Source organism: Ceratosolen solmsi, unplaced genomic scaffold (assembly GCF_000503995.2).
Source record: "Ceratosolen solmsi marchali unplaced genomic scaffold, CerSol_1.0 scaffold19, whole genome shotgun sequence".
Lineage (NCBI taxonomy): Eukaryota > Metazoa > Arthropoda > Insecta > Hymenoptera > Agaonidae > Ceratosolen > Ceratosolen solmsi.
Window position 1 is genome coordinate 1193891 of NW_011948443.1, and position 25312 is coordinate 1219202.

The 25312-nt window shown below is 20.7% G+C and overlaps 1 protein-coding gene across 5 annotated transcripts in view; it reads right to left on the reverse strand.

Moving 5' to 3' along the window:
• Window positions 1-24981, reverse strand: part of LOC105365899 (RNA-binding Fox protein 1) — a 61772-nt gene extending 36791 nt beyond the window's left edge. For 2 of the 5 annotated variants that reach the window (XM_011504180.1, XM_011504182.1), the window contains exons 1-5: window positions 24460-24980; window positions 16531-16815; window positions 11507-11767; window positions 11316-11369; window positions 2067-2159 (exon numbers count right to left, since the gene is read on the reverse strand). In XM_011504180.1, the coding sequence (XP_011502482.1) occupies window positions 2067-2159; window positions 11316-11369; window positions 11507-11767; window positions 16531-16815; window positions 24460-24471 (705 nt within the window). In that variant the 5' untranslated portion in view covers window positions 24472-24980. Of the gene's footprint in view, window positions 1-2066; window positions 2160-11315; window positions 11370-11506; window positions 11768-16530; window positions 16816-24459 lie in introns of all 5 variants that reach the window. The other 3 variants (XM_011504179.1, XM_011504178.1, XM_011504181.1) reach the window with 3 other exon arrangements.
• Between the last annotated feature and the right edge of the window lie 331 nt (window positions 24982-25312).

Below are 25312 nucleotides of genomic sequence, written 5' to 3' on the forward strand. Positions count from 1 at the left end.
AAATTACTCTTTGCACTTGTTGTACACACTCTTACAATTTTGTACATGCATATTATTTTGAAACAAGAAATTTCAAGATTTTGTCAGTTTAATATAAGTAACAAAAAACATGGTCATTAATTTTTTAAATTTACAATAATTTACATCACAATAGAAGCTTTTTTGTCATTTTAAATAAAAACATAAAATATCATATGGTACGTTTTATTAAAATTTTTGTTTTTATCTTTGTTTGTTTTGGCTTATTCTATATCTATTATGACACATATTATTGCCATGAAGGCAAAAGTTGATACCCGATTTGAGATACAAAAAAAAATATTAGTATTGTTTATTAGGTGTTCGAAGTAAATATAACGAAATATCGTATACATATATTCTAAGCTTATATTAAACTGTTAAAAATTAACTTTCAACGCAAAGAAAAAAATTGTTTTATAAATGTTAAATAAAGAAAAAACTCCAGAAAGTTTTTAAAGTAAATATTATTACCTTCATTTAAAAAAATGTTTTGTTGTAGTTTTTTAATTAGAAATAAATTTTGGAAAAGTAGAAACAATTGATTTTTAATATATTATACTACAAAAACATAAATATAAACTTTATTTTAGTAAATATTCTACTATAAATTACAGATTATTACACGTAACTTGTATGTGTTATCTCTGTTCTCTTCCTTTCCCTTTCTTTGAATAAGAAAATAAAAAATATTTTTGTAATTTAAATAAAATATTTAATCTATTTAATGACTAATTCAATGTGAATATTAATTTTTCTTAAACAGATTTTCAATATATATCTTTCTATTAAATTATATTTTTTCAAATCAGTTTATTTTTTGTCAGTCATCACTAAATAAATGTTAATGATATTATAAAAGATTTTTTTACTAGATTATTCATACAAATTCATTATAATTTCGATATTTCACTATTAATAAAAAACAGAATGAAGAAATACATTATATAACTTTGAATATTATTTTGAAAGTAAAATTAAAAAAAATAAAGAAGGAACAATAGAATAAGTTTTAGATAGGACTCAACATTTTACATAATATTAATCGTACAAATAATTAAATATTTAAATAGAATTATTAAATAGATCAAATTGACTGTTTCTATTTCCCACTAATGAAATTTAAATCATCAAATTTTATTTGACCATTGTAACTATACATATATTTGTATGCATAGTTAAAACAAAAATTTATACGTAATTTAAAGTTTATTATTATTTAAGCTTTATGTAAATATATATATATTTATCTATATATTATTAGGTAGATCAATCATTTAAAAGTTATATATTTATAATAGCAACATTGATTAAGATATATATAATTAATGAATAGATGTTCCCATTAATATAATCAATATATAAATATTGTGTTAAAATTTCATATATTAATGAGGCTTCATTTAAATATACACAATTTGTACAGTTATAAAATAATTATTGATGGTATAATTATTTTCATAAATATTTTCATGTAAATAATTAAAAAATATAGATCAATGTATAATGCTTAAAATAATAAGAAAATTGCAAAGAATAGAAAACTCGACTTTGTGATAATTAATTTCAAATTTTTACAATTAAATTTATACCATCGTGTACTATATCGTTAATATATGTGTATATATAAATTAAATCAATTTTATTTATAAGTTAGTTGTAATAATTATTAATTTGAAAAAAATAGACATTTTTAAATTCATTAAATAATTGAATTATATAAAATGATAAATTATTACTTAATACATTATATACTTATAAAAGTATTTAATAATAAATTTTTTTTAAGCACAACACAAATATTGGAAGTTTCGTACTTTTTATATTGCCTGGAATAAAAATTTTATATTAAAAATTCATAAAAATAAAATAGTCAATTTAAATTTTATTATAAAAATTAATAAGATAATTTTATATATATATATATATATATATACGTATATGCATATTTGTGTATATATTTATGTACTTACACACACACACACATATATATATATATATATATATATATATATATATATATATATAAATAAGAAAGTCATGCACACCTCAATCTTCCTGCCCTCAACCACGGTGCCGTGTAGCCTCTCACGTGCTCGGTCCGCATCAGCACTATTTGCGAACGTTACAAAACCGAATCCCTGCATGCAAGGACAGACAAAACAACATGCATTAAACTCAACTTACAGACTGTTGCGCTTTGCAAGCATTTGCATATTTACTTTACTTCCTTTTACTTTTTTATTCATTTGTTCACAATATACCCAACCAAAGATTCAAATAAAAAGTTAAAAAGTAAGTATTAATATATTCACTCGCATTATAATAAAAATAATTTTACATATATATTAGTAGGATATTTCAAATAACATATAGAAATACTTTACCATAATACTTCAAATCAGTAGATAAGAATTTAAATCTATAAATGAAATATTTAATTTAGTTTATAAAAATCACGTGTAATCATCTTATATTTTATAATTTTATAAAATATAAAATAATTGTTAATAAAAAAATAAAAAAATAAAATAATTTTATCAAATAATTCAATCATACAATGATTATAAAAAATACTTTCTATTTAACAATTATTATAATAAAAACTTGTAATTGGATTTGCTCTTTTAGAAAAAAATTATAAATGAAAAATTAGTTTAAGGAAATTTGTTTTTTATTTATAAATTAATCTTTGTTAAACTTTTAAATGATATAGATAAGTAATTTTTAAATATATATTTATAATATTATATTAACGATTAATTCCAAAATAAAAGAAAAAGGTAAGGTTGTTTAACATAATTATAGTAGTACATTTTATTTTGCTGACTTACGAAATAAATATTAATATACAATGCTGCAGGCGCTATATTGCTTACGAAGACGCACCAAACAACGTGCAACAAATAAGTAAATATAAGATCATGGTAAGAATTTATGGGCATAATCACATAAATCATGTCATTATATTATAACATATAATTTCATCTCACATTATATATCATATTGCATTATATTTACTAATTGATACAAATAAATTTAAGTATGTATAAGTTAACACACATACGGATAATTTATTTTAAAATAGTTACAATTTAAAAACATTGTATACTGTAAAATTTAGTATTTTTAAATTAATTTAATAAATCTTTTGCTATTATATAATATTTATGTCGAATTCCTAACTTAAAAAGATATTTTAAAATACAGAAAAATTATATTTTAGGTAAAATAATGAAAATGTATGATTTACTTTAAAAATTAATAAAAGAGCATAAAAGAGCACGTGAATTAATATCTTATATATTTTAGTTATTTATAATTCGTGATAAAGTGTTAGTATATGCAATTATGAAGGTGTACATATACAACATAATAATATGATATTAAAATAAAGAATAAATACTGGTTCAAATTTTAAGAATTTTATAAAAATTATTGTTTAATATCAACAAAATATTTATTTCAAACGAATTACTTCATAATTAAACAAACGCAAATTTCATAAATATACGCTTAATTAATATATGATAAAATAAACAATGAAATAAATAAATAAATAAAAGCACATAAAATTATTTTTTTAAGACAATAACAAAACATTAAAATAAAAGTATTTTCTTACATTTAATGTAAAAATTAGTATAAAATTGTTGTTTGTTCTTTGAAAAAAATCTAAAGTTCATATCAACATTGTCTTGAGAAAACTTAATCTCTTATTTGACAAACCTAGAGGTTTATCTTTCTTTTTGAATATATCATAAGTTTTGAAAAGTTGTAGATGTTACTGAAAACATTGATATGATTAAGTCGACCTATTTTTTTAATTTCTTAAATTCGCGTAATATATCAATCTGAGAAATTAAAATTTTTATCTATTTCTAAATTAGTCATTTTTATGTAATAATCATTTATTTGTTAAAAATAGTGTAATTTTTGTTTTTGAAATTTTGTATGTTTTATAAAATATTTTTATTCCGAGTATATATATATATTTACTCGAGAATATATTTGAAAATTAGTTATTATTTGTGTTGTAAGTTTTATTTATTCAAAGCAGTTAAACTTTTTATTTATTATTTTATTACTCAACCAATAATGAATTATATATTATATTATTAAATGAAAACATATAAATGAATACTATTATCATATCACATATGTCTTGTGTTTACTACATCTCCTGAATTAATTATTATAATAGAATACATTTTAATTTATTACTATACGAATAATTGAAAGCAAATATATCCCATACATAAATTTAAACAAATAAATGTAATTTGAATCATAGATTAGAATCTTGCTGATTATTATTTTTGAATTTGCAAGCAAACTAGAACGTTTAAAATTTTTAAATTAAAACAATGAGCAGAAAATTGAAGAATGAATACTATATATTATATGCTTTTTACAAAAAAATATAAATCTAAAACAAAAATCTATAAGCCAGGCATTATCACAACTTTAATTTGTTTATAGTAACAAAATCCAATAAATTTATATAGTAAAGAATTAAATTTTTTATTTAGTGTTAAAATAATTTATGTTTTCCATATAATTTTATTCAAATTTTTTAAATAACGAATTAAATACCAAAAAGCTACACAATTAATATTTTTTAATTTTAAATCAATATACATTCTGAAGCTGTAATAGTAAAACATATATTATTTTTAAAATGATTTTATCAATTTTATAATTAACAAATCATTTATTAAAAAAATTATAAAAATTTTACAAATAATTGTTTTAAATAATTTGAATATATGAGTGGAGTAAAATAAACATAATATGCAATTGAAATTATTCATGATGATACAAAGAAATTATTTATTTATAATATTATTTGATAACAAAATTTTCTAGTAAGAATAAAATAATATTTGCATAAACAGACAAACTTATTTTTAAAGTATTGAAAACTAAAATTAAGTTGTACGATGAAAGTAGTAACTATTAAATTCAACATTATAAATTCTGTAAATATTATATTAACTAAAAAAGACAGTTTAATACTAGAAAACATATTCTAAAAAGAAATGAAACACTTAATATTACATGTATATAAATTCTGAAATAATATTAATGCATCACATAGTTTTTGGTTAATTATTATTTAATAAATGCGAGAACAGTTAACAAATTTAACATTTAATAATTATTTAATATATATTTAACGTTTTAATACACTTCGATAGTTTATAATGGAATATTATTTAATTATACATTTACAATATGACACTTTTATTGCCAAAGTAGCTACAGTATGTTGGTTTCATCAGAGATTTAATGAGGTGCTTTTAGATATGCCCATTACAAAAATCTCTGCTTTATAATTTTTAGTATAGAATACAAATATGAGATAATAATTATTGAGAAACTACTAGGTACTCAGCTATTTCCAGATAACAGTTACAGTTACGAAACAATCACATTGTGCTGAGAATATAATTATAATTAATAATTACTCATACACGTTGTATAATTTATATAGTAAAACAATTAGATGACAAAATTATTATCTAACTTCACATAGATTATTCAAAAGTAATTTTATTGCTTAAATTCTTTCAGTGAATATATTTATTGTCTTTTTTGTTTTATATAAAATAGACATTTCAAGGTTTGATTTTATCAATCTCTACGTATATATACATAAAGTAAGAGCTATGTTGAAAAAATTTAATTAGAGTGTTATTTAAATCGAATCAATTATTTTGATTTTGTTTCTGTAGTAGTATATAACGATCTGACCTGTTACCCTGAAAGGCTCCATTAAATAGTCTGGCAAATTTGTTCGTAAATAAAAATTTCTAATCATCTTAAAAAGGAAGACTCTAATTTTAAGCCTTACTCTATTTGGTAATTTCGAGAACTCCTTAATTTATTTTTATGGATATCTTTTCTTTCAATTATATCTTCTATAAAGTTTCTCCCTCTTTATCCTCTTTCATAGAAACGACGTATTATTAATCCCTGCTCTTACATGTTTATACATAATCTAGAAATTATTTATTTATCTCTTATTTTGATAATTTCGTGATGCATACGAATATTAAAATTTATGCTTTATCGTAGAATGATTCTAACAAGTCAATATTCAAAAAAGAAGCCGACCTAATTGCTCGTTAAAATGTCAATAAAAATTATATAAAAGGCGAGAAAAATTGAAATATAATACGTTTATTGAAAAACGATAGAACACTCGAGTAAAAAACTATTGACAAAATAGTAGCTGTATTAGTACAAATAAAAAATAAGAACAATAAACTATTTATAATATACAAAAGTATTTAATATATTTCAATAAGTTATTATAATAAAATCACAATTACATCAGATAAATTAAATAAAATGTATAAGGTATTGATATTAAAAAATCTGTATTTAAATATTCTTTTTCAACATACTGTCTGAATTTACTGATTTTATTTTTATTAAATTATTATTAAAATGACCCATGTATCCTAGCATTCAGTTCTTATTACTTCAATATTCATAAACTTCATAAACTAATTCAGACTTGCTATTTTAAAACAATGATTGGTAATCATGTATATGAAAATTAACTTTATTATCTATTATAGTGTCTTAATAGACGCAGATTAATAGAAATCAGTTATTACCACAGAGTAATTAATTTTGGCGGGATATTATTATATTAACATTATTTAACTAAGAAAAAAAAAGGAATTGATTGTATTAAAATTTCTATAAAACTAAAGAAAAATAAAACGTTATTACTACACATGTCATCAGATTAAAGGTATTTAAAAGTATTGTTATGATTATTATAAATGTAAAATAAAATGAAAAAATAAAAAATTAATGAAAAAAAATTGTTTTATAAATAATTGTTAATAGTGCAAAAATGTAATAGAATTCACGTTATTTACTGTTAGATAATTGACTGACATTTCAGATTATAATACATCAATGTGATTAATTTGTTTTGTAATTGAAAGATTTTAAAGTACCGATAAACATTCAGAAACAAAAATATTAAAAAATTAATATTTATAAATAAAGATATTCTAATTGATCAGATACATCATTATAGTTTGATCGGAACTGTCATAAAAGATAAATGTAAACAATTTTTTTTAAATATTATTTTATGTAATAAATTTTTATGATTTATCCAATGGCATTATGAAACAAACATAACTTTTGCAATTAAATTAAAGTTCATTAAATTATATCTACTAATATTTTGTAGACGTATAACTTAAATTCATTAGACAAAAAATAAAATAGTATAATTTTTCAAATAATCATCATATGTACTAGATGAGCACGAATATTACATAAGAGATTCGTAACTTTTTCAATTAAAATAAAAATTAATTTATCAATAAGATAAAAAAATATAGCGACTGCGATCGAGAATATATATAGATATTTTTATATCATACAAATACTAAGGATATAAAGCATGTTATATTTTTATTCTATGTTTCACAGAAAAGTGTTGGTACATATTGAAGGTGGTTTTGAAAGTAATTTTAAAAAATTTTAAATTTATAAATTATAAATAAAATATGTTTTAAATTCTAATAATAAAATTGATAATTCGATCGAATAAAAATAAAATTTAATATGTTTTAAAAGCTGTGATTTGATGAGAAATGAATGTAGAAATAATTTAGTAGGGAATGGTTTTTGTATACTAGAAAATAAAATAATGATAACGAAAAAGTTATATACATTCAGTTAGTGATTGCCAAATTTTCATAAATATATCATTTTAGAAATATTATATCAAGTCGTTATATTTAAAATAAAAAAAATAATCATAATTATATAAAAGTAAAATAAAAATTAATTGATTAAATTTGATTTAAAATAGGAATCTAACCAAGATAATATAAAAAATATTTACTTCTAGAAATAATAAATAATTAAAGATAAGATATTGTGAATAATTGATTTTAAATATTATATAGATATACGATAATATTCCATAAAGTGTTCTTTAAAGTGATAAAAACATTATTAGCAACACAAATAGTTTCAAGTTAATGAAAATTAACAGTGCAAGAAAGATGTAATTAATGCATTGAAATAAAATGCATTACAATATTAGTTTTAAAAAACTTATTATAAAAAAATTTATTATAAAAAATATTTAGTGTAATAATAAAAATAACATTACGTGTTACAATTCATAATAATTATAATAGAGCAATTTGTACTAATATTGATTTATATATGATAATTCAAAAGAAAAATATTTAAACATTTAATCTTTATTAGTTTCTATAATTTCTATTTTAATTATCTTATTCAAGCCACTAACTTGAATATAACAAGGATTGACTACTTAAATAAAAGTTTCTATTTGAATTAATGTTATATTAGTACACGATGGAATGTTTTGTATGACTATTTAAATATTCAAAACAACAATTACTATTTAATGAAATCGTGATTATAAGACAACGCGTACTTACTATTGGATATGCTTGAACTTTAATATACCTGTTGTATTTAACATGCTTAAATTACAATTTGAATAATTTTGAAATTTCAAAAACCAATAAAAGAATTTGTAGTTTTATGTTCTATACTACTTATGTACATTGATTTTCCTTCATTCATGATTGTAGTTACAGACGATTAATAATAATTCCATTTCTTCGCATAATTAACGAATTATTCAAATCAATTAAAAAATGCATATAAAATATATTTCAGAATTTCCATTTATTATTCATTAATTTATAATTCAAATAAAATTACAGTTATTATTTTTTTTTTACGTTGTTAATTTGCGCACCTACAATTAATTACGTGTAAGTATAAGTGTAAGTTTCATATTAAATAGCTATCTATTGTAATAATATGGAGAGAACTGAAGAGTATAAAAATAAACATAAACGTACGCGCATATTAATTTAAGCATCAGGTGAATATGAATGACATATATATACTCAGGAATTATTTATTCATTGTTCTATATAAATCCTCTATTATTTATCATCTTTTTTATTAATATACTATACTCAACTACTTTTTTGGCTTTTTATCTTTAATGTTAGACTAGAACAGAAAAAAAAATACTATTTTCCCTATAATATATTACTGATTTATTATTTTGAAAGTGAATATTGCAAAGTGAATATCCTGTGAATGTATTTAATAAAATTTCTGCAAAACATGATTAATAAAAATCTTCAACCTACTCTTTATACATTCGTTAATATACTTTTCTTTCATTTGTAATTTATGTTTCTCTGTTATCTTCTTGAACGATGAAAATTTTTTAAATATTGTTCGTATTAGGCGATATAAATTCACTTATTACTACATATTATGTAAAATGTGCAAAATCTAATTAATGTTCTAATTACCAAAAAGAGAGAGTTTAATGCGTGTTTAATGAGTTTAATGTTAAATAAAAAAATTTAATGCCATTTCTAAAGTTATCAATTTTAAAGTGATTCAATTTTTGTAATAATATCATTAAAATATATGGCAAATTATAATCATATTTAGTAATTCTAAAACTCTAATTATCTTCAATTATATATAAGAAATCTACATCAAGAAATTAATAAATAATATTCTACGAAATATATTTAACATAAATCACAAATACTTGTCAAAATTATAAAAAACAATTAATTGTCTCAATAATAAGTTAAGTGATAATATCAAATGTAAAAATATAACGTACATAAATAAGTATCTATATAGAAGTTTATATAACATAAATTATATAACTAAATTGAATGTTTCAACTTATACAATAATATATTAATTTTATAAAATATATTTAAATATTATACTTAAAAAACTTATTTCAATGAAAAATGAAAAATCAGTTCAATATACACATATATAAAGACAATTACCATAAACTAAAAAAAAAAAATTAGTTTAATTTATTAAATATTTTAAATCATACCATCATATTAAATAAAATATATTGATTTTCATTTATATATTTACAATCATATTTATTAATTCATCATAGATTTTTTACATAGATAGATTTTACATACATAGATCTGTATACAAAATAAATAAAAGAATTTAGACTTTCAATGCAAATAATTTATTTAAATTAATATTTTATTATAAGTAAAACTCACTAAAAGAATAATTTAAAATAATATTAATACGATGGCATAGACCATTCTTAAATTATTTAAAAAAAAACTATTAATGTGGTTCTAAAAATATTAAATAGATAAAATAGAATTTACCGAAATAAAAATAAAAACTATATATTTAGATAATATATTTATATAAAATAATTTATATAAAATTTTTTTAAAAATATTTACAAAAGAATTTAATGTATTATGCTAATACTTCACTTGCTATCAATTAAAATAAGCAAATCAAATTAAGACACTCAAACTCTAACCAGCAAACTAAGTTTTCTTCGTTTAAAAAGTAAAGATAAATTTACAAATAATTGAACAAAATTTACAGAATAACATTAGGTATTTTTCAAATATTGATTAATGAATAAATTATTCATTATCATTTTGTTTTATTCATTATTATTTTATTTATTGTTATTATTTTATTTATTGTTATTATTTACTTACTTTCTGTTAAAAAATTATAATCCAGAAAATGTATTTTCATAACTAAGAAATACAAATTTTTGAATTTAAATCAGAATTTACATTAATTAAACAGATGATGTTTATTGAAACAAAATTCGTTAACAGATTTTATTTTATATGAAATAGTATGCATATTAATAAATGCTATTGATAGTAATGAAAATTAATTTTAAAAAATAATGAACAATAATTATATAAAAAATATGTACATAAATATAATACGTCATATTATATATAAATTGAAATAAAACCAAGTTACTGTTACTTCACAATAAAACTTTAATACTAGATAAAAAAAAGCAAAAGGTATAGTGCAAAGGTTAAAGCACTACTACATTACAATTAGTATTTATGGGAATAGTTATAATTTATAAGCTTCTAAAGACAAAATTTGAAGAATTGGAGCGAAATAATTTGTGTATTGAGAATTTTAATGTTGAAACGTAATGGCTTGTCCCCCCCCTCTCTATCTTTTCGTTTACATGATTTGTTATGAATAATATATATAAAATTCAAAATGATATGTGTTATCTCTCTTAAAAAATAAGAAAATTAATTTTCTTAATTTAATATTAATTGTTTATTTAAATAATATAAACACAATTAAAATAATCAACATTCTAAAATATCCAATTAATTCAGTGTATGGTGAATATATGGGAGTTCATACTTAATTAATTTTTAGAAAAGACTAATTCTAGCTAATTTTACCTTACTTCCTCTTTCATTAAAAATAATCTCCACATCAAGAATTGGACCATATTGCTGAAATTGAAAATTAATACCCATTAATTTTATTGTTTTCATACGTATATTATTTACATTATAAGCATAAAATTATTCATAATAAGATTTATTAAATAAGTTTATGCCATATGTGCAAAATATAATGTCACACTTACGCCAAACATGGCTCTGAGATCAGGATCTCTAAAGCGAAATGGTATATTACTGACATGTAATCGCTTAGGCTGACCTTTAAGATCAATGCCTTGTGTTTGTGTTGCCGGTGTCATAGCGCCAGAAGTGACAGGTACTAGCGCGCTAGTTTCAATATTATTTTCCGAATTGGCTTCAGTGGCACTCGTAGGAGGTTGTTGCTGTCCGCCAGTGTTAACTGCGGCTGCTGCTGCAGCTGCAACTGCTGCCTGAAATACATCCGACTGTGTCGAAAGAAATTTTTTTTTCATTTTTATTAAAAAACTATATTACTGTATAAAATCGTAGTTACACTATTATTATTATTTAAAATATATTGTATTTTTATTAACAAATAATTATTTATGAAATATTTCCTATACTTTACGAGTATTTGTAATCGTAATTATCGGTTTAATCAATAAATACAACGAAATCGTACTAATTAAAAAATGTTAATATAACATAATAAATCAAGTTCAAAATAGTAATCATAGTAAATGTCTTAAGTACAATGATAATAAAATAGAAAAACAAAACATACTCAAGAAAGTCACAGAGATAGAGACTTCTTAAAATGTTACACCTTGAGAAAAATTTTATAATGATAAAGTAATATTTTACTAATGCAAATACATCTAAAGAAAAATAGATTGGATATGAAGAAAATTAATTTTTGTAAAAATAATTTCAAAAATTCAAATAAAAACTTCATAAAGAATCCTTTAAACAATGATGCGATATTTTTCATTTCTATCTATATAATTTTTTTTCTTTTAAATAGCACATAGATCAATATAATGTATATCATCGACGAGATTAATAAAAATTTTCACTATATTGTCGTCTTACAGAACAAAGTATTACCACAAATTTATTCTTATTATTTAAAATTATATATTATTAAATTATAATAGTGTTAATAACAAATTTTCAACATTCAATAATTTAGTAAAGTAAATTAAAATTATGTTTAAATAATCTAAAATGGTGTAATTAATCATGTAATCTTCTAAAATCAAACTTTAAAACAAAGTGAAAAATTAATCATTGCTAAAAATTGATTTATTATTACTTTGCAAAAATATTGTTTATTTATATTTTTCATAAATCTACTCACGGCTAATAAAAAAAAAATAGAAAAAAATGTTTACTTTAAATTATACAGTAACAATTTTAATGACACAATTTTTACTTACACATTAGTTGAAAAAGATTTACATTCATTAAAATTTTGTACTATTAAAAGTTATAAATATTATTTTTGACTTACATATAATGCTTATATTGGCACGAAAATAGTACAATTATTTGTATTAGTTAAAAAAATGATTAATTTTTTATTTATTTATAAGCTTTCCAATAATACAAGCATTTGAAAAAAAATCGAACTGGTTATCGGGCCTACGTAATGAATAAATATACGGATGTATTCATTTATTATAACCACATTTTAATAAATTTTAACTCCAATTGTATGTATTAATTGTGACAAAAAATTAAAATTTTTTGTTTTCTTCTAAATTGTTTGTTTTTTGTTATTATTCGTGAAAATATTTAGTTAATTATAATCTCTTTTAATTCCGTTACAAAAATATTTATTATTTGAAATAACATTCAAATATCGATAAACCATATTAATTACATGTATTTTATTTTTTTTAACGATTATACGTTATTTTCAACAACAAATAAGATATTTTACTGCTTTAAGTTATTGATTTATAAAAAAGCGGTGCAATGTACTATAAGAAATGTTATGAATATTATCAGAACTTTTTATGCGATGTAAGAACCATATATTTTATAATACTAGAAAAAAAATTAAGGAACATCAGAGAACATCATTTTGTATTGTTTCAAAAGTTTGGATTATTTTGTAACATATATTATTATGATATTATATATTACATATCATAAATAAAATGCCATGTACATTGTTAAATTTAACATTGCTTAAAGCTTGCCACACTTGCATTTAGAAATTATTGATTGAAATTAATTTAGTATAAAAATAATGTAATATTCATAACAAAATTTTAGTAAAGCAAATAAATTTGAATTAACTTTATTAAGAAGAATATTCCTTTTGTATCCCATAATTCCACTAATAAAGATAATTTATTGTCTATAAAATAAAAATCTATAAATGTCTATAAAAAATGGAAGTTAAATAAATTTACAAGTAAATTATTTATATTAGTGAAAAGTAAATATTAAAAATAGTTAAACCATGTTTAAAAAGCTATTATTACTATATAAGTTACATATATATTATGAATTGGTATTTGTATCATATTAATCTAATTATTTTTTATATATTTAAATTACGTATAATTAATATATAATAATTTCTAAAAAAAATCATTGATTTTAAACAAAAAATTAAAAAATACATGAATTTATGTTTTATATACCAAAATTGAATCAAGCATAGAAACATTATACATAAGTAACAAAAGTTTCTCCAACTTGATTAATAAGCTTTCACAAATATTTTTCTTTATTTCTATATATTACAATATTATTTTAAAAAATATTTTTTTTTATTTGTCGTATAATATTAAAAAAAGTTTTTAAAGTCTTATTTATATGATAGAAAAATCTTTAATTAGAATTTTATAATAATTCTGTATCAAATCTATTGAGTTTTAGTGATAAAACCATAATGAGTTTCACGAGTTTTCACATAAAAATAACTAATCGTTTATAACTAATTTATAACTAATCGTTATAAAAACTCATTTAAATAAAAATTAAGAAATAAAAAGCAATCCTTGTATAGATAATCCCTACTAATGGAAAATAATTAATGAAGATAATTTATTCACTTGTATTATACACAATTATATTGTTATTCCTATAAAACCTAATAGTGCACTTCTATTTAAACTTTAAGAAAATAAAAAGAAATGTTTATAAACTTGATTCTACTACGTGCTATACTAAATATATATATATATATATATATATATTGTCATATACACATCAAGACTGGACTAAAAAAGAAATAAGAAAATCTTTATATCTGAGATTTTCAGACTACTTATTTTATTTCTTTTACTTTAGTCAATAATAATTTAGCAGATGTATCATGAAGAAATAATATACTACATTAACAGAATAAAAAATGTTTGCATTTATATTTTAAAAAAACATTACACTTACATAAATATGATAATTATAAATCGGCAAATTATTATAAAAAAATGTTTTTACATACATAATATCACAGAATTTTTTATTAGATACTCTATTTTATTACTAAAATCTAGTTTAGAAACGGTATTAGATTCTTTTTGTTATACGTAATAAAATTATATTCGTTAAATTTTTATAAATAATTAGTTTTTTATTAATGGTTATCAAATAACTATACAATGTTTTGTAAGCCCAGATAATAATACATTATTATTTAACTAAGTATATAAATATATATTAATTACTCATATATACTAATAAATCTTTATAAAAAGCTTTAATTATTTAATATTATCTAAAACACTAAGAATAAATTTCAGTATTGTTTTTAGATATTTCATATTTTTAATTTTAGATATCTGGAAAATGTAAATTGTACTGTGATTTTTGATAGGCGTAATTTTTAAATTTATTTCGTTCTAAAAAGATTAACAATAATTTAAATTACACTCCTTACAAAAATCTAATAGATATAGATTTCACAAATTAATTTTACAGGAGTAGCTATTAATAAAGAATAATATCTATAATCAATAATTGTACAATTGTTAATTATTTTTTGTATTTATTTTGAATTCAATTAATAAATATTTTGGTTTTAAAAATCTCATTTTTTACGTGAGGAAATTGTTGAAAACTTAAACAAAATTTTTTTAAAGTAATTTTTATTTTTATGTATTAGAAAGATCTTTTAGTATTTTAATGTACCAATTTTTTATTCTTTTTATATAATATATTTTGTCATTGTTTAAACTAAACTGTTCTTGAATCGCAATTATATGCCACTTCAAGATGTTACAAACTATAAATATATATGTGAAATATCAGAGCAAATTTCATTAGTTTGTCTTGTTAAAAGTTTAAATAAAGTGCATTGTAATATATATATATATATATTTTATTAAATAATTTTTATTATTAATTCATAATTTATTATTATGATTTAAAAATAAATTATATAAATTCACCATGTTCGTACGCGAATTTTGTTACAGAAGCTTAATATTAGATTATGATTATTAAATGTTATAAAATTTTTATTTACAAATATAAATTATATGATAATAAAAGATGGTGCAAATTTCTTTGTCCGAATTATTTCTACATTCATTAATAATGTGTAAGTGTAATGGATTCCTTAATTTAACAGATTATAATGACTAAGTGTAATCCATCAATTTTTACTCGATATTATAAAGTATATATTTTACATTGAAGAAATCGCTAAATTATTCTAATCTATAATCTAAAAGATAATAATTATTATATCTTATTATTACAATGATAAAATAAAAATATTTTTTATATTTATTTATAAAATAAATGATAATGTAAAAGAAAATATATTTATAAAACAATAGATGCCGCTGCATAATTCTATTTTAATTTAAAATAAATGACAATATAAAATATAGAAATTTCTTAGATTCTTCAATCATTATACATTTAATTTTTTAAATAATTTGAAATTTATTATTTTTAATATAATTTTTTCATTTATATTTTAAAAACTTTCGAACGAATAATGTTAATGATTATTTATGATTATGACTTTAATTTTTTAACTGAATATATTGTTTAATTGCTAAATAAAATTACAATATTCATTAGAATTGAAATATTCTTAAAAATAATTATATTTATCATTTTCGCTAATTAAAAAATGCTACGTTAGTTATTACATCTTATTCAGGAATAATATGTAAACTTAAATTACGCAAGACATGAAATTATAAATAAATATAATGTTAATATAAATATTATATAAAAATATTAGATTATTTTAATTAAATAAATAGATATTTACAATGGCTTGTTGATCAACACCATTAGGTGATGGTGGACTGAAACTGGCTTGTGCTTGTTGACCTGAAGCAGCAGAATGTGAGACTCCAGATGTCTGTTGTGCTTGTGCTCCACTTGTTGTAGGTTGCTGTTGAGTAACAGTACTTTCTTCTTTGACAGTTACCGTAGGTGTTGATTTAACGTCCCCTCCTGAGCTTGTCGAGCTGATAACTCCACTTACTCCATTTACGGGAGGAGGAAACACACCTCCCCCATAAGGCGCAGTTATTCCTGTCTGCACCATGTGCTAAAGTAGAAAACAGTTTTTAACTCCATTTATCTTTCTTTTTGATAATTATCATTCATTTTAAATAGTACAAGTAATAAGTTATTATATTATTTTTTATAAATGAATTGAAACTAATTCTAAATAAATGAAAAATTTTAAGTATAAAAAAAATATTGGCATTTTATTTTATACATTATAAGAAAACAAATAAAAAATAAAATACAAATTTAAGACACAAAAGAAAAGAAAGATTCTCTATGAAAAACACAATGATAAAAACGATATAACAAAAAGAATAGAAAATATAAAAATATATATTTTTCAGTATAATAATAAAAAAAAACATGACAATTTGAAAGAAAAACTAATAAAATTAATTTGTAATAAATATTACCCAAAACAAATAGTTAGAAGAACAAATACTAGCAAATACATAATATATAATAAATATGTACACAAAATGAATAGTTCGCAGTTAAAAATGAATATCATTGAAAAAAATAAAATCAATTTAATAACTGGAGAAACAAAATATATTACTATATTACTATAATACCTTAAGTAGAATAAAAATTGTGTTATTAAATTTTTAAAATTACTTTTTGAAAAAAGTATGAATAATGAACTGATATAAAATAAAGAAAAATTAAAATAATAAAAACATTTGAAAAATGCATATTTTACATTGCATATTTTAATTACAAAAGTAAACACATATTATAGATCAAAAAATTTTAAGTTAATAAAATAATGAAATAAAAGAGTCTCTTTGTTGATTAAGATGGATTGATTGATATAAATTTTTACATTTGCCTTCTGAATTACCAGTACTTAAGTAATATTGTACTCTGCTAAAGAAGCGTCCAATATAAAGAAGAGTCTTTTATTAGAAGTTGCTTAAAATCATATAGGATTATGTTAAATTCATTTTAAAATACAAAATTATTTCCTCGATATCTTCAAAAATGTAATTAGAAACATAATTATTGACGATATTATAAGTAGTATTAATTTTCAGTTGCAATATAGTTATTAGAGAACTAATATTTGGAAAGAGCAAAAACACAAAAATATATTTTTTGTACCACTGATAATTACAAACATAATTTGCAAAAATCAAATTTTTATGAAATTGACTAAAAATAAATTCAGCTGATGTAAATAAGTGTATAGAATCTAAAAAATAAGTAACAGTGAACGTACACGAAATAAAAAGGAAGTATTTCACTACTAAGCGATGTAGTTCCGACACTAAATTAAATAAAGATAGCGTTTGATAACACCCAGAACTGCTCCATGCATATTGATATTTTATTGTAATCACTTTCGAAATCTGTTAACTTCTACGAATTATACTAAACCATGCCCCAGAACAAACAAATACAAAAATATTTTGAACTTCAAAAACTAATTGTTAACAAGAATCTATTCGAGCCCTCACTCAACTGAAATATAAATTAGTGTTCTTATATATAGATGATAGCCTTAATTTAAAAAGATTACTCATTTTTAGTTAAAGAACTTAATTAAGTAAGACCAAGCTATGCTTCCTTATTGGAGATAAGTATCAAAAAATCTTGAGTTAATATTGAATTGTGATAAAAGTAAGTTACTGATTAATAATATTTTAAAAATAACATTTAAATAAAACAACTATCAATCTAATTTCCTAAGTTATTTCTAAGTGAATGTGTACTAGTTGTTTATTTTTATAAATTTAAAATTTTTGTAAATATTAGCCTTCTTATTTTGAGTAGCCTATATACTTTCGAAAGCGAAACTAAAAACAAATACTCAATCAATTGAACCTCTTAAATTAATTAAAATCTACATGCAAATAAATAATACATAAGTGATAACAGTTGATCATACTGTTTATCTTCTGGCAAATATATGTTTACTTGATCACTTTAATGATTAAATTTTATTATGATATTAATATAATTTATATTTCACTATTTATCGCTAGACACCATATATTTTTAATATTAAATTTTAAGAAATTTCCCATAAAATTTTATATAATCTATATTTATTTTGTTTCATTTTCTGTATTTTTGCAAAATGCTTATAAATTTTGTTATTTTAATATTAAAAATGTTATTATAGAATATTTCATTTTTTTTTAATTTAAAAATTACAAACATTAAATTTATTATTATGGTATTACGAATTATATATTTACAAATATTATATTCATAATTTGAAATTTTAATTATATAGTAAAAAATATTTATAAAAAATCGATGTCTTATTCTGTTTAAAAATTGATATCTTATATACAGTTAACAATTATATTACTAGATTAGCTAGGTTATTCTAGTGAATATGAACTATGAAATATTAAATTTTCAAACAAGCAATGTTTTTTATAATGAAACGAACATTTAGAATTGTGTGAGATAATATTTGAATTAAGGGGATTAAATGGTTCGATATTTTTCAAAATTAAACATTTAAATAGATTAAAATGTTCACAATTCGCATTACTTGTCGGTTCTTTTATGCTCAATAAATACTATATTACAATATATTACAATTTTTGCAATCAGTTCTTTGAAAAAGAATTATATTGGAATAACATTTAAAATAATATATTTATTTATTGAATTTATCATAAAAAACTAAAAGAAAAATTGTATCTAATAATATTGACTAATAAGTCGCTATTCATTATAAATATTGATAGTAATGTCGATGTAGTAGTCGTCGTTATAGATACACAAAACTTTTAACTCTCAATAAAATAATAAAATATATGCATACTGCTTTATATTATTACATTGTTAGCACATTATTTTACGTTTTCATTAAAAAAACAATGAATAAGATGCTGACATTTATTATTATTATATGTTGTAAATATTGTAATGGTGTAAATCAGGCATGTATGAAAATTTGGGGAAAGAACTTAACAAAAATGGAAGTACAATAATTTTAGTTTATTTGAAAATAAACTTTCATGTTTAAATATGAATTATTAGAACAGCAAGGACTACAATTATATATTTTATGATGAACTTGAATAAACGCATAATAATCAAATAAAAAGGGTATTTGATTCTTTATAAAAATATATATAAGATCATAGTATAGTGAACATTGTAAACATAATATAGATATTTCTTGAAAGATTGTTGAAAAATAAGAAAAATTCTACTTAAAACATATCTAAATCATTTACGTACAAGAACAATATTTTTATGATTTCTAATATTAAGAATTATATAACAAAGTACTCATCACAAAAGTAAATATATACCGAATTTTAATTGTTACTAATTTAATAATATTAATAATATTCATTCAGAATTTTTTTTTAAAATATATACATTAGATATATTTTATACAAATTAGTCAATCCACTTGTAAATATGTAATACTGGTATAAATCTGGAACACTTTAAAATTCAGTAAAATAATGTTATATGATAGGTTACTATAAATTATCCATATGTATATATAAATAATAACAGATAGATCAGTTACAATTTTTAATTTTTATCAAAACTAATCCACGCAAATATATTAAAAAATTTTTAAATAATACAAAATAACGTCTATTGTATTTTCTATTAAATTCATTATTGGTAATTGAAATTATTCTAAAATTAAACTTGAATATTAAGTCTACAAGTTTACAATTTATATGAATAAAAAGAAAAGTAAGAAAGTGATAAAATTTATCATTAATTGTATAGTATAGAAGTAAACAATTTTCAGATTTTAATAATGAAAATAATTTATAATAGAATTAAAGAAATAATATTATAATATATTTTGTTTTAAAATTAAAAGAAACAAATATAAGATATTTTATATAAATACAATACTTTTAGAAAAATTAATTACGTTGAAAAATACCTTGTAAAATAATATATATATATAGATAGATAAATAATTATCGTTTTTTTAAGTATACGTTGACATTGTATGCAAATAAATAGAAAATTATTGACAAAGTTTCTTCGTTAAGTTGAAAATAAAGAAAACATTTTATTAAATTATGTGCGATAACCTCTTGGATAACCTCTAACATTATCAGAATGTGTAAATGGCTTAAACAAATGTGTCTAGAATTTACAATTTTAGAATGACAATTATATATAATTTTAAATGTTTAAAAGCAGAATTTTTAATGGAAATAATATATATATCATACGCATACGCACACGCACAGAGAGAGAGAGAGAGATAGATAGAGATAGAGAGAGAGAGAGAGAGAGCGCGCGAGAGAGAGAGAGAGAGAGAGAGAGAGAGAGAGACAGGCAGACAGGCACACACAGGCGCAAAGAGGCAGAGAGAGAGACACACACACATATATATAAGTAAATAATTACATACACTGGTAAAATAATGAAATGTTAACGTATTTTTTACTTTAAAGTGCAAAATAAAAATTAATTAAAAAACCGAAGCCTTCCTTCTTATATTTAAACATTTTTAAATGTACTAAAATGCTTTACATAAGACTTATTAAAAACAAAAAAATTACATCAAATTTTATACCATATTTGAGATTATCCTATATTACAGAATATACATAAGAATTTTCATTTTTTTTAAATCATTATATAATTTACTACTTAATAATTCTGAAATCATTGAAATCAGTCATAAACGATATATGTATTGTGCACAAATTGTTAATTATTTTCAATATAAAGATACAGTTATTATACTTTAATGACTTGTAAAATATTGAATTTTTAGAATATTATATCATATTGTTATTACATTTAAACATAAAATTTATATTCTTTATTATTTACTATAGAAAATTAATAATAGGTATTATTATTGCATAATATATAATTGCAAACTATATATACACAATACATTTTTCATATTATTTAGTGCTATATTGACGACTATTTTCTTATATTAACAATATTCATCTACGGATGGTACCAAAATTGAGTATAAAATGTTTCCGATGTCAGAGCACTTTTTATTAGAGTACTTTTCTTTATAAAATTGTGGCATCATTATAAGAATAACAAAATTGTTTATCTTAAAGTATTAAAACAATTCTATAATATACATTTTTATAACAAACATTTTTATAACTTGGTAATATCAATGAATTATAATATTAAGAAATTCATTGAATATTATAATAATAATGCATTAACAATGTTATGTAAAATCAAAGCAATAATGTTCATTTACTTGAGTAAAGGTTGATTATTGTTATATATTATAAGACATTCACATTTATTAATTTTATTGATTGTGTTTTTTCAATTATCTTTAATTTAGTTAAATAGTAATCAGATGAATCAATTATGTTTTAACTTTTATACTATAAATTAATTAATTTTTATTTAAAATATAAAATTTATTAATTACTTTACAGAAACACACAAAAGTAAGATTTACTTCTTTTGAGTTCAGTTTTTATAACGTTTTTAATTTTTATGCGAAAAAAATATTACTAATATGGGTTGATATTATTACAATATATTATACATAAAATAAAATATTTAAAACAATTAGCGATAAATGTTATGTTTAAAAAATAGATATTTTAGTATTAATTTTATTATGTTAAAATAATTTATTATTTAATAAGTTTTTATTCGCAAATAAGAAAATATTAAATTCATTAAATATTATAAATATATTTCCAATTTTTATGAACTTCATTTTCACCAAGGGAGTTTGGAAGCAGATGTAGATTGAACAAAAAATACATAAATGAAGGATATTCTTGGATATACAAAGAAAGAATAAGAAACTACTAGAATCATAGGGGAATACAAATTTCAGACAGTAGCTAGAGAAAAAAATACTTAAATTTGAAATTAAGATACGGTTTATAGAATAACCAATTTCGTTTTAGAATTTGTATTCGAATTTGCATACGAATTCATGCCTTCATTAAATATTAATTTAATATTTTAATTTAAATATAGTTTATAAAACTCGCAGGTAAAGCAAATAAATTCTTCAATAATTTCAAATTTTTCCTATGTTTTTCCTATGTTCTCCCTAATAATGGACGTATATTTAAGTAGATGAAATTTCACAGAAATAATTTAATAATTACAAATAAACAAAAAATAATATTTTTTAAAGAATTCATTCATTGATATGATAATAAATGCTAAAAAAATTTTAATTTAAAAAATTGATTAATTATATTTCAAGTATGTAATTCAAATAAAGTATAATTGACATTGGATCACAACTGAGGTAGTATAATATTATTTAAATATATTTTATACATAATTTAAGCTACATTAAATAAAAATATATTTCAGATTCGATTAATATTATAAATTAAATGTTAATACGTAATTAATTTGTTAACTTCATTAAAGTAATAAAGTTGAAATTAATATAAAAAAACTACTTTTAACTAAGAAAATATTATTAAAAATAATCTAAATACTTTTTATTATTTATTCATTATTTACACTGTAAATTATAGAATAATTATAAAGTAAAACTTTCAATCTTAAATTTCATAACTAATTTATATAACAAAGATATAAATATGTTAGATAAATACTGAATTCAATTTAATATATTGAATTTGAAATTGTGTAGTTTAGGTAATTGTATAATAACATTTTCTTGTTAATTTTGGCTAAATTATATTTTTCAATTGAATAATTGAATTGAATTGAATAATTCAATTATAAAATTTCAATTGAATTGAATAATTTTCTTATTTACCAATTTTATTGTTAATTATTTCTTTGAATCGTATAATTTCTAGTTTTATTAAATTATTTTAAAATTTTTACATTAAAATTAATTACATGTCCAAATTTATAATTGCTTATTTATATTATATATATTTATTATTAGTATCTTGTAATTTAATATAATTTAATATACGGATACAGCTTAAAATAATATAACCAATTTGATACGACAATAATAAAAATTAAACAAATTATTCGGACTTTAAAAATACAAGAAAGAGCTGGCGAGTAGAGTAAGCCAAATAATGCTACAAAATAATTGCAAAATAATACAAAAAACTTGAACTTGATGAAGTAATTAATTTGGGAATATGTAAATGCTTAGAGCTGCTCCAGAAAAGTTTTACGCATACTCATTACAATTCTTATATTTCCCAGGAGATAGATTATTATATTAGTCCTCCGGATGTTGTTCAATCTCTTCAATGTTACTCCTCTGCTCAACCTTTTCACTCAGCCCCGCCCATCCCTCAATCGCATTCGTAGAACAAGAGTAAAGCAGAAAGTGAGATTCTCTTCGCTGAAACAAGTCGTGAGGCGCATCCAAGCGCAATCGATTTTTTCGTGCTGATACTGCTTATCCCCTCTTCTATCAACTACTTCTCTATGTAAAAAGTGTGAAAAACTACTTCATAAATAATTCATGAAATACTAAATTTAAACATCTTTATAACTTTTATATTTTATTTTTAGAATGTTAGTCTGTTCGTAAGTACGAGCATTCGCATACAAAAATCTCAACCCTGAGCCGACATTCATATTCGGAATGGCGACAATAATGAGAGGGACTACGTATATACGAATTGATGATATGATACGTCTTTTATCTTCTTATTAGTCAAAGATGCCAAAATATTCGAAGGGATTTAATAAAACAAAAAAATTAAAGTGGGAAAATCACAAATATTATTTAAAATACATAATTCTAAATACACGCTCGACTTACAGGGTAGTACATTCCTTGCGGAGGAAGAAAAAACGCTCCAGAGCCCCACAGTTTGAGGCCGTTCTGCTCCACAGTGTGAAGCAGTCTTGATGTAAAGAAAATACCCTAACGCTCCAAGCAGCTGCTCACACAGTCGATCGTCTCTCGAACTTAGCACACTAACTTATTCTTTTTTCGAACGAATGAATTGACTCACTTAATCCGCAACTAACGCACTGCTCACGAGGCTCAACACTTACACTACCTACACATGAAACGTGCAAGGCTCTGCAATTTTCAGCGTCCGGCGTGCGTTTGCGGGCCGGTACTTCTAATACATAAGTACAAACACAAGTGCATGCACAGTCTCTAAATATAAGCACTTAAAAAGACAGTTGCTTCTATTCGTTTGTCGATTATATGTTTTTTTTACGAACGGATTACAATGATAAAGCAATTTACACTCTTTTACTTGTATTTCTCGAAACTCTTCGACTCGTCGAATGCCAGTCACTTAATGTCTTTGAAGTAAGCTGGCCGCACTGCTTGACTACAGCGCCACCCTATTAACATCATGAACGTTCATGGCGGGATTCTCATTCATATGTAATTTCATATCAGCAGCACTGCTAATGATGACTAGATAGTTTGAACATCTCGATTCAATGTTTTGTTAATTTTATGACATCATTTAAATTTCCGTAGTTTTTACTTACAATATTTTCAATGATATTTTACTTACAATATTTTATTACTGCTATCACTTAGTTAAAGTATTATTAATTTTTTAACAAATTTTTCAGTAACATTCGTATTAAAAAATTGGGAACAAAATTTACTTCAAGCATAAAAACTTAAATAAAAGTAAATGTTA